Raw genomic sequence first — 19,519 nt, forward strand, 5'->3', positions numbered from 1 at the left:
GAGCCTTGCCCTGGTCTGGAGAGCATCGTTCATAGATTCGTATTCTAGCCCTTCTATCTCCATCTTCTTCTTCTGTGGGTTTTATATGGCTGTTGGCAACCAAATTATCTCCATCTAGAGCCCAACTCTAGTTGAGGGCAGGTTATACAGTATATATGAATGAGATGTACAAGTTCTCATTTGCAACTGCGACCTGGCCAAGATAAAGCAAAGCAGTTCGACACATACAACAACACAGAGTTACACATGGTATAAACAAAACATACAATCAATAATAGGGTAGGAAAATCTATATACAGCATGTGCAAATGAGGTAGGATAAGAGTACCTAGGCCATGGTGGCAAAGTAATTACAATATAGGAATTAAACACTGGAATGGTAGGATGTGCAGAGGATGAATGTGCAAGTTGAGATTCTGGGGTGCAAAGATGCAAGATAAATAAGTAAATAAATACAGTATGGGGATGAGGTAGATTGGATGGGCTATTTACAGATGAGCTATGTACAGGTGCAGTGATCTGTGAGCTGCTCTGACAGCTGGTGCTTAAAGCTAGTGAGTGAGGTAAGAGTCTCCAGCTTCAGAGATTTTTGCAGTTCGATCCAGTCATTGGCAGCAGAGAACTGGAAGGAGAGGCGACCAAAGGAAGAATTGGCTTTGGGGGTGACCGTGAGATATACCTGCTGGAGCGCGTGCTACGGGTGAGTGCTGCTATGGTGAACAGTGAGCTGAGATAAGGCAGGGCTTTACCTGGCAGAGACTTGTAGATGACCTGGAGCCAATGGGTTTGGCGACGAGTTTGAAGCGAGGGCCAACCAACGAGAGCATACAGGTCGCAGTGATGGGTAGTATATTTTATTTATTTTTTATTTCACCTTTATTTAACCAGGTAGGCTAGTTGAGAACAAGTTCTCATTTGCAACTGCGACCTGGCCAAGATAAAGCATAGCAGTGTGAACAAACAACACAGAGTTACACATGAAGTAAACACTTAACAAGTCAATAACACAATAGAAAAAAGGGGAGTCTATATACAATGTGTGCAAAAGGCATGAGGAGGTAGGCGAATAATTACAATATTGCAGATTAACACTGGAGTGATAAATGATCAGATGATCATGTACAGGTAGAGATATTGGTGTGCAAAAGAGCAGAAAAGTAAATAAATAAAAACTGTGGGGATGAGGTAGGTGAAAATGGGTGGGCTATTTACCAATAGATTATGTACAGCTGCAGCGATCGGTTAGCTGCTCAGATAGCTGATGTTTGAAGTTGGTGAGGGAGATAAAAGTCTCCAACTTCAGCGATTTTTGCAATTTGTTCCAGTCACAGGCAGCAGAGTACTGGAACGAAAGGCGGCCAAATGAGGTGTTGGCTTTAGGGATGATCAGTGAGATACACCTGCTGGAGCGCGTGCTACGGATGGGTGTTGCCATCGTGACCAGTGAACTGAGATAAGGCGGAGCTTTACCTAGCATGGCCTTGTAGATGACCTGGAGCCAGTGGGTCTGGCGACGAATATGTAGCGAGGGCCAGCCGACTAGAGCATACAAGTCGCAGTGGTGGGTAGTATAAGGTGCTTTAGTGATAAAACGGATGGCACTGTGATAAACTGCATCCAGTTTGCTGAGTAGAGCTGAGTAGAGTGTTGGAAGCAATTTTGTAGATGACATCGCCGAAGTCGAGGATCGGTAGGATAGTCAGTTTTACTAGGGTAAGCTTGGCAGCGTGAGTGAAGGAGGCTTTGTTGCGGAATAGAAAGCCGACACTTGATTTGATTTTCGATTGGAGAATGTTTGATATGGGTCTGGAAGGAGAGTTTGCAGTCTAGCCAGACACCTAGGTACTTATAGGTGTCCACATATTCAAGGTCGTTTTGGTGACAAAACGGATGGCACTGTGATAGACTGCATCCAATTTGTGTTGGAGGCTATTTTGTAAATGACATCGGTAGGATGGTCAGTTTTACGAGGGTATGTTTGGCAGCATGAGTGAAGGATGCTTTGTTGCAAAATAGGAAACCAATCCTAGATTTCATTTTGGATTGGAGATGTTTGATGTGAGTCTGGAAGGAGAGTTTACAGTCTAACCAGATGCCTAGTTATTTGTAGTTGTCCACATATTCTAAGTCCGAACCGTCCAGAGTAGTGATGCTGGACGGGCGGGCAGGTGCGGGCAGCGATCGTTTGAAGAGCATGTATTTAGTTTTACTTGCATTTAAGAGCAGTTGGCGGCCACAGAAGGAGAGTTGTATGGCATTGAAGCTCATCTGGAGGTTAGTTAACACAGTGCCCAACGAAGGACCAGAGGTATACAGAATGGTGTCGTCTGCGTAGAGGTGGATCAAAGAATCACCAGCAGCGAGAGCGACATCATTGATGTATACAGAGAAGAGAGTCAGCCCAAGAATTGAACCCCGACGCACCTCCGTAGAGACTGCCAGAGGTCCGGACAACAGGCCCCCTATTTGACATACTGAACTCTATCGGATAAGTAGTTGGTGAACCAAGCAAGGCAATCATTTGAGATACCAAGGCTGTTGAGTCTGCCAATAAGAATGTTGTGATTGACAGAGTCGAAAGCCTTAGCCAGGTGGATGAATATGGCTGCACAGTAATCTCTTATCGATGGCGGTTATGATGTCGTTTAGGACCTTGAGCGTCGCTGTGATGCACCCATGACCAGGTCTGAAACCAGATTGCATAGTGGAAAAGGTACGGTGAGATTCAAAATGGTCAGTAATCTGTTTGTTAACTTGGCTTTCGAAGACCTTAGAAAGGCAGGGTAGGATAGATATAGGTCTGTAGCAGTTTGGGTCTAGAGTGTCTTCCCCTTTGAAGAGGGGGATGACCGCAGCAGCTTTCCAATCTATGGGGATCTCAGACGATACGAAAGAGAGGTTGAACAGGCTGGTAATAGGGGTTTCAACAATTTCGGCAGATAATTTTAGAAAGAGAGGGTCCAGATTGTCTAGCCCGGCTGATTTGTAGGGGTCCAGATTTTGCAGCTCTTCCAGAACAGATTGATGAAGAACATGTATTTAATCTCTGTAGCTCATGCAGCTGGTTTGAAGAATATTTGTAGCTAATACATTGTGAGGAAAAGAGAACAAACATCAACATACGGTGTAGTAGACCTACATACAACGCGTGAACAAACAAATGTAGTTCAATTATGTTCTCAGACGACAGAAAATCAAGAAAAAAATACAAAGCACATGGAAATCAACTCTTTATTGTACATGTACATACATGATTGGGATAATGACTACAACAGTGTCTGGAAGGAAAAAGAGATGTCAATTAAGTGATTGCTGATAGGCTACATACAAACAGTCAGTTAGCCTAACAGTTTCATATGTGCTATAATGGTATCTTAACTTGCGTAACATCTCAATTCAGATATTTGTAAACATTTGGAATGATTTTCACTTTGCCAGCACAGATACATTTTCCAAGAGCTTTCGAAGTTACAGCTCACCAGGCATAGAACAGTAAACCCCATTATACATTTTACTAGAAACAAAATAACACAACAGAAGACAATGGTGCCCGTCACAATGCCCATATTTGTTTTCATACCCAGGAGATTTGAATATTAGTGGATCAATACCAGGGTAGGGTAGGCTACCACTAAAATGTAATAAAGAGACAAAGCTTAGTTCAGTGCTATTTCTGTCTCAGTTCCACATGACAACACTGAACAGTCTGTGGTTTTAACCCTTCTGAAATAAAAACTAAATTCCTCCTGTGAAGGGATGGCGTTTTCAGATTAATGAGCTCTAATTGAATCAGATCCAAATATAAATGATCCTAAAGAGGAAATGCTTAAGGCCAATGTAGGACCTTTATAAGATAACAACATTCTGATAAACGTTTGTGGTCCACTTTTATAACCTGCCAGAAATCTCTTAACCAAAACTATCACATAGGCAGCAGTTGAAGAGAAAAATATTTAAAACATATTTAAGTCAACATGCCTGCATGTTAAATATACCTACTTAAAAGTGTGATCAATCTCACATTCCTTACAAAATAAAGACAGCATTTGCATAAACATCTGGTAAACACCCCTGAGGGGGGTGGCACATGATTCCACAATGAAACAGGCCTAAAGAATTAGCTCCATAATAAGGATTTTAACTACTGTATCTTTCGGGTTTTGAGAATTGTGCTCATTAGTGGATAACCAGTACCTCTAAAATGAATTGATTGTCGGATATAAGTAACATAAATACATTTTGACACACTATCTGTAAGTGCTCAGCACACCTAATATGTGGTAATGACAATGAAAGTATAAATATCTAAAGATCCCAAATTAATCAGAATATCAGTGTGCAATATACTGTAGTAGAGAATGTTTTTCTCTTTTGCAACAGCTGCATCATGGAGTTGACAATTTGCCTCACTTCCATGATCTGGTTAAACTATTATTACCTTTGAAAATCATATAAAGGAATGGCCTGTGCTTTGATCTGACCACAGTCAATGGTTTTCTTTGTGTTTGATGTTTGTTTGATGTCAACATGGTAAGGATGACATTAGGATCATTGATCATATTGGAATGGCTTTGGTCACAGTAATGAAGTATTAGTTCTAGTACGGAATGTGCTGTTAACTCCATCTGGTGGCCATTTCGAGGAGCTGCGCTGTAATCCAGCCATTGCTGCTCAGCACACAGTAAAAACATTTTTTGGATTCAACTAATTATTACTAGTAACTGGTTCCAGAGCCTTTTTTTTGTTTACTCAACTTTTCAATCAGTGTTACCTGAACGTAACGTTTTTAGTTGGCCCAAAATAATTATTTAGTTGGCCCAAAATGATTACTTCTAGTTGAATTAACATATGAGACAAGTTAAGCAAAAACATAATTTAAAGTTATGCCTAAACTTTCTCAAATTGGAGCTAAGTTTGGACCAACTAAAAATGTTACGTTCAGGTAACACTTTGATCAGAAAGTTGTTAATTAGCTCCTGCCACAGCCATTCTTGGTCACAGCCAACAATTTACCATGGAAGGCTAAATTTGGTCAAATTCTTCCTCATATGGAAATGTCCATGCTCCCGCTATACTTCAGTGGAGAAAAGGATGCTTTGACGTTTGCTGTCAGGTGTTGGGATGCCTTCAAGCTGAAGGAAATACAGTAGGACCTGTACCTACAGAAGGGGAAAGGGACAAAGCAGAGGAAAGGGATAATTAGAATCATAACACAGACTTATGGGCTCTACAAATACACCACATGACCAGAAGTATGTGAACACCTGCTCGTTGAACGTCTCATTACAAAATTATGGCCATTAATATGGAGTTGGTCCCCCCTTTGCTGCTATAACAGCCTCCACTCTTCTGGGAAGCCTTTCCACTAGAAGTTGGAACATTGCTGCAGGGACTTGCTTCCATTCAGCCACAAGAGCATTAGTGAGGTAAGGCACTGATGTTGGGCGATTAGGCCTGGCTCGCAGTAGGTGTTCCAATTCATCTCAAAGGTGTTTGATGAGGTTGAGGTCAGGGCTCTGTGCAGGACAGTCAAGTTCTTCCACGCCGATCTCGTCAAACCATTTCTGTATGAACCTTGCTTTGTGCACGGTGACATTATCATACTAAAACAGAAGTTGGAAGGGCAGAATTATCTATAATGTCATTGTATGCTGTAGCATTAAGATTTACCTTCAATAGAACTAAGGGGCCTAGCTTGAACCATGAAAAACAGCCCCAGACTTTTATTCCTCCTCCACCAAACTTTACAGTTGGCACTATACATTCGGGCAGGTAGCATTCTCCTGGCATCCGCCAAACCCACATTTGTCCGTCGGACTGCCAGATGGTGAAACGTGATTCATCACTACAGAAAACGCGTTTCCACTGATCCAGAGTCCAATGGCGACGAGCTTTACATTGCGCTTTGGCATTGCGCATGGTGATCTTAGACCTGTGTCCATCTGCTAGGCCATAGAAACCCATTTCATGAAGCTCCCGACGAACAGTTATTGTGCAGACGTTGCTTCGAGAGGCAGTTTGGAACTCAGTAGTGAGTGTTGCAGCCGAGGACAGATGATTTCTATACGCTTCAGCTCTCGGCGGGCCCGTTCTGTGAGCTTGGCTCAGGCATGAAGTGGTAGGCCACACGTTGTTGGTCCTAGACGTTTCCACTTCAAAATAACAGCACTTAGTGTTAACCTGGACAGCAATAGCAGGGTAGACATTTTACGAACTGACTTGATGGAAAGGTGTCATCCTATGACGGTGCCAAGTCACTGCGCTCTTCGGTAAGGCAATTCTACTGCCAATGTTTTCCTATGGAGATTGCATGGCTGTGTGCCCAACTTTATACACCTGTCAGCAACGGGTGTGGTTGAAATAGCAGAACCAACTAATTTGAAGGGGTGTCCACATGTTTTTGAATATGTGGTGTACCTCAATCTACCTCAGCAACAAAAATCAACATCGAAGCTTCCTTTCAATAGACACTATAGTACCTGTGACATAACCTCCAGTGACCAGCTGTCATTCATAGTGATGGGCTGTGTGGCATTGCTTGGGATCTTGCTGTCTTTCTCAGAGGGGCGGAGCAGGGTGGGGCCAAAGACCGTGGCCAGGTTGTGGAAAGACATCTTGTTAACGCTCTCATTATCAGCAATCCTGTAAGAACACAGATGAGATGAAGTCTCAGCTTGTGGGATGCAGAGAAAAAGGAAGGAGAGATTAGCAAGAGGATTTGAATGACAGATATCTGACTGTATTCATGTGACAGAATAGAATACGATGCCACTTTGGGGGACTATACCTCTTTAGGTGGTCCAGCAGAAAGAGGAAGGTGACCAGGTTGGGTTCTGGGAGTGATAGCAGCAGGTTCAGCATACAGCTCTCCTTAGCCACACTGTCTGACAGGGCTGAAAGAGAATACAATTAGTTAGCTTTTTTATGGTAACTGTACTACCTGATCTATGTTTAATGGTTTGTTAAATTTCACGCTTATGCTGTATTCACTATGACAATATGAAAAGCAAATGGTAGGCTTTGAGGTTACAAGGAGAGACTGACCGATGCCTCCAGCGAAGTTGGGGTACAGGTCATCTGTGAAAAGAGGTTCCGGCAGCTCACGGAAATACAGCTTCAGCGTTCCAGCAATGGCATTCACATCCATCTCACTCATCATCACCGACACATCCTTATTGTCTGTCAATCACAGGAAGGAAATGAATGATAATCATAGGGGAACAGTAAGCTGCAAGACAGTATAAATAATAGCAATCCATTAATTACATTGTATACCTCCTGCTGTATTATTTGCAGGTTAGCGTTGTTGGTCACGTTATGGAGGCAGCTCTGCCTCTGCTCACTAGCTGTCACAGCCATAAAGTCATAACATCTGATTATGTTGAGGACAAAAACCAAATGTTTTATTGTCATGAATTTTTACAATATAGCCTATTTTGCAGTTGGCCTATCTAAGGGAAAATCGCTCAGTTCTGCCTCCAGTACAAGACTCATGACAATAAACGTCAACCTGCGTATTATTTGCTATGGAGATCCAAGGTCTGTGTACTCACTGGCATCAAATGCACCCTTTAGGGACTGGATGTCTGTAGCCACCCCTGAGACCCGGTAGATTCCCACCTCCTCCATGCCCCGGCGCTCGATCTCCTCTACACACTGCTTCACGATAAGGGGCACCTTGGACCGCTCCCGTCTGTCAAGGACACACACACAAACACACACACAAACACCAGGATTAAAACAGGATCAATGCAGGAGAAGTCCAGTGCTTTACACTACTGTTACCTGTGACTGCATAACTGGGCATCTCATTTCTGACTACACAGCTGGTGTTTAGGTATTGTGGTAGTGCATAAACTATATTGAGATTATTTTTCTGTTTCAATATAATATCTGTTTAATAATATAATATGTAAAACCTGTTCCCCAGTATGTAAAACCTGTCCCCCAATATGTAAAACCTGTTCCCCCAGTATGTAAAACCTGTTCCCCAGTATGTAAAACCTGTTCCCCAGTATGTAAAACCTGTTCCCCAGTATGTAAAACCTGTTCCCCCAGTATGTAAAACCTGTTCCCCAGTATGTAAAACCTGTTCCCCAGTATGTAAAACCTGTTCCCCCAGTATGTAAAACCTGTTCCCCAGTATGTAAAACCTGTCCCCCAGTATGTAAAACCTGTTCCCCAGTATGTAAAACCTGTTCCCCAGTATGTAAAACCTGTTCCCCCAGTATGTAAAACCTGTCCCCCAGTATGTAAAACCTGTTCCCCAGTATGTAAAACCTGTTCCCCAGTATGTAAAACCTGTTCCCCCAGTATGTAAAACCTGTCCCCCATTATGTAAAATCTGTTCCCCAGTATGTAAAACCTGTTCCCCAGTATGTAAAACCTGTCCCCCAGTATGTAAAACCTGTTCCCCAGTATGTAAAACCTGTTCCCCAGTATGTAAAACCTGTTCCCCAGTATGTAAAACCTGTTCCCCAGTATGTAAAACCTGTTCCCCAATATGTAAAACCCGTTCCCCCAGTATGTAAAACCTGTTCCCCAGTATGTAAAACCTGTTCCCCAGTATGTAAAACCTGTTCCCCAGTATGTAAAACCTGTTCCCCAGTATGTAAAACCTGTTCCCCCAGTATGTAAAACCTGTTCCCCAGTATGTAAAACCTGTTCCCCAGTATGTAAAACCTGTTCCCCCAGTATGTAAAACCTGTTCCCCCAGTATGTAAAACCTGTTGCCCAGTATGTAAAACCTGTTCCCCAGTATGTAAAACCTGTTCTCCAGTATGTAAAACCTGTTCCCCAGTATGTAAAACCTGTTCTCCCAGTATGTAAAACCTGTTCCCCCAGTATGTAAAACCTGTTCCCCAGTATGTAAAACCTGTTCCCCCAGTATGTAAAACCTGTTGCCCAGTATGTAAAACCTGTTGCCCAGTATGTAAAACCTGTTCCCCAGTATGTAAATCCTGTTCCCCAGTATGTAAAACCTGTTCCCCCAGTATGTAAAACCTGTTCCCCCAGTATGTAAAACCTGTTCCCCAGTATGTAAAACCTGTTCCCCAGTATGTAAAACCTGTTCCCCAGTATGTAAAACCTGTTCCCCAGTATGTAAAACCTGTTCCCCAGTATGTAAAACCTGTTCCCCAGTATGTAAAACCTGTTCCCCAGTATGTAAAACCTGTTTCCCAGTATGTAAAACCTGTTCCCAGTATGGAGAAATTGCCGCTGCCTTCTAGAGAGTAAAGAGAGTAAAGTGAACACTAAAAAGACGTCCATCCAGTATTGCATCTTCAGCACTATAAAATGATGTTTTCTCAAATAAAAGCTGCCCATAAGGGACTGGAGTTTAGAGTTACTTTACAAATGATCACGAGAGCCTTGGGATCCCTATGAAAATAGAAAAACCCAAACAAGGCATGTCTTTGAGAGTTATTCCTGGCCTTACATTGAAAGTGAAGGATGTTGGAGGAGGTATCCCATTAATTTGGCAATATTAGGTCTGATCTGTGTTGGTCACAGAAATGTGGTATGCATTACAGAGGCTCTCATGACAGGCTTAACATGAGCTGATTTGGTTCTGGGTGCTGAGATTATACAGAGGCTAACAAAGACACATTCACTCACTTGGTTACAACACTTATTTTCACCCCAAACACGCCTGACTGTTTCCGAGAGGGCATTCTCTTTAGACTGAACTCTCTGCTGGTGAACTTCATTGACAGCTTCACCTCAATCTGCACCAAGAGAAGTTAAGAATTAGCCAGCAGTCAGAGAAATGAAGACTATTGCATGTAACATCATCAACACAGTACATGTAAATACAGGGGTCACACTTAATATTGAAAAGTCTTTATACCCCAGTAATCATCATGGGAAAAACCATTGTAATTACCATGTTATACAGGCCTAGATAACTTATTCAACAATGTTTACACTGGCCACTGGAGAATAAAGTGGTGCCAAAAACACTCCCTTTGCAAAATAAAAAACAGTAAGATGTTGTGGTTTCGGAAAAGATTTGTGCAAAACAGTGAAGATTTAACATTTTTGCTGGTAATACATACTCCGTTCATGGTGATGACTGTTCTTTGCCAGTCTTTGCTTTGCAGGGCCTGGGGATCCAGCTAGAAAATATGGAGACATCTGTCAGTCAGAGCAATCATCTGACCCAGTAACGCTGTGCAGACAGACGCTGTATGGACATCATGATGCTGTGGGATTGATGCAGTCTTTATCTCAGTATAGACATGTTATAGTACCGTATTAATGACATCCATTTTATTATTAAGAACCAATGAGATATTTAAACCACTCAAAATCCTGCTTTGTAAGAATGTTTCACACAGTTAGCCTCTTGATCCTTTCCAATTGATCAGAGACTAAAGCAGAATATAACAAATCAAACTTAATGAAACTGTCCATATTAGAAGGAAATGATAATTTCACAGAAGAAAAGCTAAAACTGGAAAAAAAGGATTGATTCAATGATGAAGATGGTTATTTTGCATTTCTTTCCAATCAGTAAACCTGGGTCTTACATATCAGTTACCCATCACTTTCCCTCATCCTTACATAAACTCCATATGGCTGAGTAGTGTCAACTCAAGTTACTGTGCTATTTTAATCATCTGACTAACACCAAGCTGCCAACAGTTATTTCTAGTGGTCAGGCACAAGTGTTGTGATAACATCATCTCATGGTATTCAGATGACCTACCATGACAGATGTCCTCTCAGCCAAGGAACCAACAGACACTCAATATAACTCTGATAATCTTAATCTTTTTGTTCTGTGGACATCTCTCTTACATAAGGCAGTGGACTTATCAAAAGAGAATAGAGTATTAAGTATGAGAATATAACACATTCAAGGATACTTAAAATATGTACCAACTAAGGATGTATGTACATTTTAAAATATATCTACCCTACCCTCTATTAATGTTCCTAATCAAATACCATCCATGACAAAAATAAAGAAAGACCATTCTCTCTCTTATGTGTCCCATGTCTTTACCTTCTGTCTGAGCAGAGTGCTGCGGACCTTGCCCCACAGTCGTGCCCCTGTGCCTGGGGGCTTCCTGGGACCTGTGTCCCCCTCATCCTCCAGAGAACAGCTGCTAGTGAACTGACTGCTGGTCTGATCCAGAATCAGCTCTTCAGTACAGGTCTCACCCATTCTTTTAGTTGAGACTCAGTCGCTCACTCTACTTTCACCACTAATGTACTGTACCAAACAATGGGACAAACAAAACAAGACAGCAGTCCAGAAAAGAATCGTCCAAATCAGCCACTCTGTCCTAAACAATCCCCAACTAACAGCATGGATCCCTCTGATCTGATATGGTTATTGGATTGTCTCAAAGAATCCTGAGGCCCGCATAGTCTTTTAGTGGTCCAGTAGAGTCCCCCACAAGTGTGTGTGTCCTATCAACTTCTTAACCCTGTCATGCTATCAATCCTTCCACGCCAGATAAAAAACAAGTTGAACAAAGGCAGCCACTCGACCACGCTGCCTCCCTGTTGTTCCAGTTCCCAGATGGATCTGTGGATTAACTCCTGAGAATCCCCTCCTCCTGTGATTATGGACACACGCTGGCGGCTGCTCAGAGGTTGTTATGAGCACTACAACCCCAAGCCTCCTACAGGATCCTCATCAGTCACCAGTTAGTTGGTAGATATGTTTTGGGTCTACTGGCTCCTCCTAACTGAGCGCCTTTGTCTGACCCTTTCTCCTTTCAACCAAACCCTCCCACATCTGATCTGTCTCTTTTTAATCCCCAAACATTTGGGCACACATGCACACACAATGTTCAGACTGCCTCTCCAATCAGCACTTATCTCAAATTCCACAAACAGATCAGACCCAGGGCAGAGGGTCACACACAATTGAATTGAAGTGTGGGACCACGTTGGTTGTGGATTGTCCAAAAAGACAATAGAAACAGCACATTGTCTATTCAAAAGACAAACATACAATGTTCTGTATTGGATGTTTTCAGGGTTCTTCTGAGAGGGGTCCCGCTCTGTCTCACTTCCACTGGATAGATATGTACCAGGGGCTACATTTGGTCAGCCTGTTTCCCTTATCAACTGTAATCCCCCTCTGTCACAACACCCCATCACCAGTCAGGCTGAGGTGACCCAGGAGCATCCCCCACAGTCCTTTTCCTTTTCCACACCACAGAACCACATATGGTGGGATTATCCACAGACAGGCAAGCTATTGGGGCTGGTATACTAGATAAGTCATTTTCACCACTGTGGCCTATTAGTTAATTCAGCTATGTCACTGTTGACACTGTAGACCAGCATGACAGGCAACACAAAATGTGCTTCATACTCTCAGTCCGTACCTGTATCTGTCCTTTGGCCATGATCCTGTCTGTGTTCTCTCCGTCCTCCTTGTTTTGCTTGGCTTTGTTGTAGCACTTCTCATAACACAGCAGCCTCAGAGTCTGAGATCCTTCCAGCTCAATCTCAAACTCCTGCAGGGAAACAGCAAAAAGAAAACAGGTAAAAATCAATCTAGCAGATAAGGCTGAATAGACAGGACACTAACTGGCACGTGGCATCCTCACCTCGTTCCACTTGGGTTGTGTGGAGTCTCTGTACACTCGTGTCTTGGCTTTGTTCACAAAGTAGCCAAAGGAGTCCACCTCCAGAGTGCAGTAGAGATCTGTGTGGAAGAAGAAACAGTTCATGGGAGTTAGCGTGGTTAATAGGGATACACACTGAGTCACAGTAAGACCTGGATGGAGGAGTATACATGTACTTTGCCCTACACTGTTAAACCATACTTTATGACAATCCTCACAATACAACTTGCCATGCCATCTGAATCTGGTAAGTACTGAGGATAATATTTCCTCTCCAGAGTATGTTTACATGGGGCGGCAGCGTAGCCTAGTGGTTAGAGCGTTGGACTAGTAACCGGAAGGTTGCGAGTTCAAACTCCCGAGCTGAATCTGTCGTTCTGCCCCTGAACAGGCAGTTAACCCACTGTTCCCAGGCCGTCATTGAAAATAAGAATATGTTCTTAACTGACTTGCCTGGTTAAATAAAGGTAAAATTAAAAATTAAATTACATCTGGATTAACAGGTCAGATTTGTTATAAAATAAGAAAAACTGTATGCATCTGAGCTGTACGCGTGACTGTATTTGGGACAAAGAGTGAGACGACAGGGGTTTTCCATCCAGACCAGCTGTGGCCGGACCACAGTGTTCCTTGTTAATCCGCAGAGTTCTGACTGTTCCCCAGCAGCTGCTCCCCATGGGAATGTCTGCTGACTGCCAGGTGACAGCCGGACTGGAGGAGACTGACAGCGGAAGGGAAGGACAGCCTTGGCTACACTCCATTCAAGGTGATCAGGGTAGGACACCAAAAATATGGAGAAAATACACAACTCAGCCACTTACTCAAGCTCTGTTGGAGGCCTGATGCAGAGTGAACAATGACATTCAGAAAACCGTAGAATCCAGACGATTCATCTTCTAAAGAGAGGAGAGGGAAAAGTTATGAGAGTTGTTCAATCAAAAACAATACTAATAAACATCTCCCTCTCTTATTATTAATAAGTGTGGCATTACTAACCAGCCTTCCATCCTTACTAATACTGTATCAGTTGTGTCTATGGCCTACCTTCTTTATTCATGGTCATTGGTATAGTATGGACCGTCTGAAGCTTCACACATGAGTTCGTGAGCATCTGCAGCTCCAGGGAAGTCAGAGAGAAGCTTTTGAAACCTACAGGAGGGAATGGAGTTCAGAGGGAGACTGACGGCCACCATCAGCTCAATTATGGGATTGTCACAAGCATTGCTTATGTTGCAGAGAACACTCACACTTCTTCTGTTGCTCGCGGATGATGTCCTTCCACTCTGCACGTTCGTAATCTGACGAGATGAGGAATGTGAAGCCCTGAAACACACAAAAGAACATGCTGTACAATACAACAGACATCTTAGCAATGCTGTACCACATTTCTACACCTGTAGGGGGCAGCAGATCCTGGACCAAAATATTTTAAAGTACAAACAATGAGCTGTGTAGTTGTTAGATATGACCTTGCAGGACCATAGGTGCAGAGAGAGAGGAATCAGTCAGTGGCTGGCTCACCTTGCCATTCCTGTTGGCCACTCTGAAGGCCATGCTGGGGGACATGAGCAGCAGCAGAGACTCCTGCTCCAACAGCTTCTTCCTCAAACGCTCTATCGCCTTCCCTCCTTTAGTGGTTCTCTGCACAGACGCATATAGAAGAAGAGCACTCAGGCAGCTGCTGCCGTCTCAATGTATAGTACTGTCTCAGTGATTAATGGCTCTTATGAAGTCATGATCTGGTCAAGTGTTTCAACATTATTATAATAAAGTGATCCGTTATAACACTATAGGGACTTCCCGTCTTTCTGATATCTGTTGTCACCTTCTCTCTCTGGAGCTCATTCTTGATCTGTGAGATTCTGATCTTCATGGCGTCAATCTCCTCGTCCTGGACCTGGGGTATGGGCGTGGCCTCCGAGTCCTCGATGGTCTGGAAGGTGAGGTCTGACAGTGGGATGTACCACTTACAGTCATACTGCTGGCCTTTCCTGGAGAGAGACAAACACACACACACACACACACACACACACACACACACACACACACACACACACACACACACACACACACACACACACACACACACACACACACACACACACACACACACACACACACACACACACCATCAAACACACACACAGACGTAAGGAAAACCACAGGCAGGATATTAAACAAACCATCTGGTCCATCAGTAAATCTACACTTACCCTGCAGTCTGTTTCTTCAACTTGGCACAGAGAAGTAAGTCTGTGAAGAGGAAGACATGGCGAAGCTTTCTGGATCCCTCCACCAGCTCCACCATGAAGCAGTCCCTCAGCAGCTGACGGTTCTACAGAGGCAAAACAGGGAATCACACATTCATTGGATATTTTATCTATTCATATTCACACCCTTAACCCCCTCATTCAATCAATTCACAGAACACAGATTATACCCAGAACACAGAATCAGTAGTTGTCGAGTGGGTTTCATAAACAATAAATGTACTCTGATGAATCACGTGACTAGGGTTGCAAAATTCCGGGATTTCGGGAAAAACAGGGAATTTATTGAAAGTTGCTGGAATTTTGTATCCCTACATATGACACATGGTCACAACATGTTATTATGGCCCTCAAGTGGAACCAGTATCTGATGTATGTGGCCTGCCTGACTGGTTCTAGACAGGAGGAGCATCTCTAAAAGGACTACTTGCACTGAATAGCAGAGGTGAGGACTCGAGTCCCATGACATATTTGATGACCTGACACTCGACAAAAAATAATATAACTTTACTTGGACTTGGAGCCTCAAGACTCGGGACTCGACTTTGACTTGAAATTATCTGGCCAGGTTTTGTAACGTTTTACAAAACGTCACTCATTTTGTGGCACAGAGTCTCTACTGTCCAAGCAGCCAGAAACAACTGCATGCCAGCGTCACACTTGCAAAAAAAGCAGATTGGCTAGTTAAAACGCACACTTGGCCCTTTGAGTGGACTTTCAATCAACAGGTCGAGTGAGCTAGCACAGCGAGTTTTTTTGCATCAAGCAACAATTTCTAGCATAGGGCTACTGGTCTAATAATTGATCATTTACTTGAATTTGGAATTTGTTGTTGAAATGAATTACATAATCAAAATGTGTTGTAGACAGGAATAATGAAAAAAGCCCTCTGGTAGTCAATAAATAGACACAGACTTGTAGTTCAGTCATTGCACGTATAGGTTGTTTTTTTTCCTGACTTGAAAAAAACTTGTGACTCGCTCTTAGAATTTACGACTTGGACTTGACTTGAGACTCAACCAGTTCTACTTTGGACTCGACTTGAGACTCAGACCTTGTGACTTGCTTGTCACTTGAATAATAAGGAAATAGGTCTCACCTCCGCTGAATAGTAACAATATTTTAACTAACTTCTAGAAGCTGCTGGGATAAAGATAGTCTCTTCTCATAAATAAAACATCTGTCCTCAAACAGATTTGAGACCTGGTTTTAAAAAGTGTAAATGAAAGACAAGTTAAATTAGTGTCTTGTTATCAAAGAAAATCAAATCAAACGTTTTTGTTACGTGACAAATACAACGTGAAATGCTTACTTACAATCCCTTAACCAACAGTGCAGTTCAAATAGTCTCAGTGGCCATTTGATTCATTGTTCAGCAGTCTTATGGCTACACTTTGTAGCGCCTTACGGTCAGATGCCAAGCAGTTGTCATACCAGTCAGTGATTCAACCGGTCAAAATGCTCTCGATGGTGCAGCTGTAGAACTTAACTTAAGCATCTGGGGACCCATGCCAAATGCCAAATCTTTTCAGTCTCCTGAGGGGGGAAAGGGTGTTGTTGTGCCCTCCTCACAACTGTCTTGGTGTGTGTGGACCATGATAGTTTGTTGGGGATGTGGACACCAAGGAACTTGAAACTCTCGACTCGCTCCACTACAGCCCCGTCGACGTTAATGGGGGCCTGTTCAGCCCGCCTTTTCCTGTAGTCCATGATCAGCTCCTTTGTCTAGCTCACATTGAGTGAGAGGTTGTTGTCCTAGCACCACACTGCCAGGTCTTTGACCTCCTCCCTATAGGCTGTCTCATCATTGTCAGTGATCAGGCCTACCACTGTTGTGTTGTCAGCAAACTTAATGATGGTGTTGGAGTCATGTTTGGCCACACAGTTGTGGATAAACAGGGAGTACAGGAGGGGACTAAGCACACAGCCCTGAGGGGCCCCAGTGTTGAGGATCGGCATGGCAGACGTGTTGTTGTCTACCCTTACCAGCTGAGCTGTTGTCAATTAATATCATTCTCACATCAGTGTTCCTTTTGTCCAGGTGGGAAAGGGCAGTGTGGAGTGCAAGAGATTACGTCATCTGTGGATTTGTTGGGGTGGTATGCGAATTGGAGTGAGTCTAGCTTATCTGGGATGATGCTGTTGATGTGAGCCATGACCATCCTTTCAAAGCACTTCATGGCTACGGACGTGAGTGCTACGGGGCGGGAATACTTTTAGGCAGGTTACCTTTGCTTCCTTGGGCACAGGGACTATGGTGGTCTGCTGGAAACATGTAGGTATTACAGACTCAGTCAGGGAGAGGTTGAAAATGTCAATGAAGACACTTGCCAGTTGGTCTGCGCACGTCATCGATGCACTTATTGATGAAGCCAATGACTGAGGTGGTATACTCAACGCCATTGGATGAATCGCGGAGCATATTCCAGTCTATGCTAGTAAAACAGTCCTGTAGCGTAGCATCCGCGTCATCTTACCACTTCCGTATTGAGCGAGTCACTGGTACTTCCTGCTTTAGTTTTTGCTTGTAAGCAGGAATCAGGAGGACAGATTTATAGTCGGATTTGCTAAATGGAGGGTGAGGGAGAGCTTTGTATGCATCTGTGTGTGTGGAGTAAATGTTGTCTAGAGTTTTTTTCCTCTGGTTGCACATTTAACATACTGGTGGAAATTCGGTAAAACGGATTTATGTTTGCCTGCATTAAAGTCCCCAGCTACTAGGAGCGCTGCTTCTGGATGAGCATTTTCTTGTTTGCTTATGGCCTTATACAGCTGGTTGAGTGCGATCTTAGTGCCAACATAGGTTTGTGGTGGTAAATAGACAGCTACGAATAATATAGATGAGAACTCTCTTGATAGATAGTGTGGTCTGCAGTTTATCATAATGTACTCTACCTCAGACGAGCAATACCTCGAGACTTCTTTAATATTAGACATCGAGCATCAGCTGTTATTGACAAATAGACACACACCCCATTGGCCAATAGAAAGGATGGCAGCGGGGGTTTAATCACTTGCCTACAAATTCTCAGAAGGCAGCCCAACCTCCTCCCCCTTTTTCTCCGTCTTTTCTCCATGCAAATGACGGGGATTTGGGCAGTTCCCGAGAAAGCAGTATATCCTTCGTGTCGGACTCGTTAAAGAAAAGAGCCAGTGTTTACAGGAATAGATCCTAATAATCCTGCCTGTCCGGCCAGTCCAGTGGGCGGTTGGTAACTGATGCAGTGACATCTGCTCTTCCTGTGGCCAGAGTGGGGCTGTGAATGCTTGGACTGTTAATACTGACCTTTGACCCGTAAGCTGCTTATCTTCTTTTTTTTTTTTTAAATAGCACCCATATGGGACTCTACCAATCCATCCTAACCACATTTATGCAAAAACAAGGAAAACTCCACCAGGGAGATGCCCTCGTGGATTTATGGTCACTGTATTTACATGGTCATCGGTTACGTTGACATATCTCAAAATGGAGGATGACTATCTGATGATAAAATTGGTAAGATGGGCCCAACTAGGAGGTGGAAACTTTCCCTGGGAATATAATGGAAATATATGAAAATTAATATGAATACCATTTAAATGTAGATGTTTTTTGCATTAGAAATATTTACCATATCATATAGAGACAGAAACATAAACGTTTTACCTTATCATAAGTAGACAGAATTTCAAATGATTAAATCCATCCAATAGAAATGTTATTATGAATTGAGCATTAATTAAATGGGTTGACTCTTCACATGGGAAGATTTCACTGAACAACAGAAGGGAATAAAATGATTCTGATTCCAGGAGGACCATGAGCTGTTGCTATCGATAAGGTGTCCGATTCATCATTTTCACCTCGAATAGAAGTAGAGGGACTTTTGTAAGAGGTTGCTTGTTGTGAGCGCTGAGGGAACTTTATGCACTTGGCCAGGTGATTCTGCATCTTTGTTTCATTCTTCACATATGATTTGGCATAGTATTTGCAAATGTATCCAGCTTTTCCTTCTACATCAGCTGCAGTGAACTGTCTCCAAGATTAGAAGAAAAATATATACAATTCCATATACAGAGAAATAGTTAAGCAGTTAGATTAAACAACTCCTTTGTTTTTTATTGTATTTAACATGTATGGATTAACACTCCTTAGTTAGCAGGCTCAAGCAATCTAAAACCCACATGATAGCAACTAACTAGCAGAAATTGTTAACAAATTAGAAATTATTTAAACACACTTTGCTGTAGACTATTTACTAGTTACATGATTTTTTTGTTATGTAATAAAATATATTTCACCCCACCCAGTATTGTATTCAAAATTTACCAGAAAGCATGTAGTCCTTGGCTCAGACAGTGTAGTTGTGTGGGCTCAATAGCATCTCACGAGTGTGCAAGAGCTTGAGAATCAGGAGGATATGTGATGGAAGAGTGCACTGTGCATGCAGAGAGTTGCAATTCCATTTAATTGGGGATAGTTTAACCAAAATATGCCACAAGACCTAGAATTGCCTTATGTGTATCCCACAAAAAAAATGTTCACTGTTATAAGCTAACCTTTTTGATGAATTTAAGCAAAATTCCCAAAATTCTGGGGCTTAACTTCCCAGGGAAAATCTCCAGAAATGTACAGGAAGGTTTCCGACCCTTTGCAACCCTCGGTCCAACTAAATC

General features: G+C 42.8%; 1 protein-coding gene and 1 long non-coding RNA gene across 6 annotated transcripts in view; both read right to left on the reverse strand.

Annotated features, from left to right (window-relative positions):
• Window positions 1-3,217: 3,217 nt before the first annotated feature.
• Window positions 3,218-19,519, reverse strand: part of LOC118393074 (breakpoint cluster region protein-like) — a 37,972-nt gene continuing 21,670 nt past the window's right edge. Inside the window, exons 10-24 of the mRNA XM_035785339.2 lie at window positions 14,807-14,928; window positions 14,419-14,584; window positions 14,115-14,234; window positions 13,841-13,916; window positions 13,638-13,742; window positions 13,415-13,489; window positions 12,576-12,673; window positions 12,351-12,482; window positions 10,059-10,118; window positions 9,619-9,728; window positions 7,554-7,693; window positions 7,045-7,179; window positions 6,788-6,893; window positions 6,480-6,642; window positions 3,218-5,159 (exon numbers count right to left, since the gene is read on the reverse strand). Coding sequence (XP_035641232.2) covers window positions 5,070-5,159; window positions 6,480-6,642; window positions 6,788-6,893; window positions 7,045-7,179; window positions 7,554-7,693; window positions 9,619-9,728; window positions 10,059-10,118; window positions 12,351-12,482; window positions 12,576-12,673; window positions 13,415-13,489; window positions 13,638-13,742; window positions 13,841-13,916; window positions 14,115-14,234; window positions 14,419-14,584; window positions 14,807-14,928 — 1,698 coding nt within the window. The 3' untranslated portion in view covers window positions 3,218-5,069. The remainder of the gene's footprint in view (window positions 5,160-6,479; window positions 6,643-6,787; window positions 6,894-7,044; window positions 7,180-7,553; window positions 7,694-9,618; window positions 9,729-10,058; window positions 10,119-12,350; window positions 12,483-12,575; window positions 12,674-13,414; window positions 13,490-13,637; window positions 13,743-13,840; window positions 13,917-14,114; window positions 14,235-14,418; window positions 14,585-14,806; window positions 14,929-19,519) is intronic.
• On the reverse strand, window positions 7,702-9,609 carry LOC127907246 (uncharacterized). 5 transcript variants are annotated; one of them, XR_008063889.1, is made up of 5 exons: window positions 9,026-9,609; window positions 8,619-8,682; window positions 8,366-8,407; window positions 8,005-8,174; window positions 7,702-7,919 (listed from the first exon to the last, which is right to left on the reverse strand). It is a non-coding gene; the product is annotated as an uncharacterized LOC127907246 (long non-coding RNA). The 5 variants fall into 5 exon arrangements; XR_008063886.1 differs by lacking the exons at window positions 8,005-8,174; window positions 8,619-8,682 and adding an exon at window positions 8,535-8,618 and having other exon boundaries at window positions 8,366-8,491; XR_008063888.1 differs by lacking the exon at window positions 8,005-8,174 and having other exon boundaries at window positions 8,366-8,491; window positions 8,535-8,682.

This window comes from Oncorhynchus keta, chromosome 14 (genome assembly GCF_023373465.1).
Source record: "Oncorhynchus keta strain PuntledgeMale-10-30-2019 chromosome 14, Oket_V2, whole genome shotgun sequence".
NCBI classification, from domain to species: Eukaryota; Metazoa; Chordata; class Actinopteri; order Salmoniformes; family Salmonidae; genus Oncorhynchus; species Oncorhynchus keta.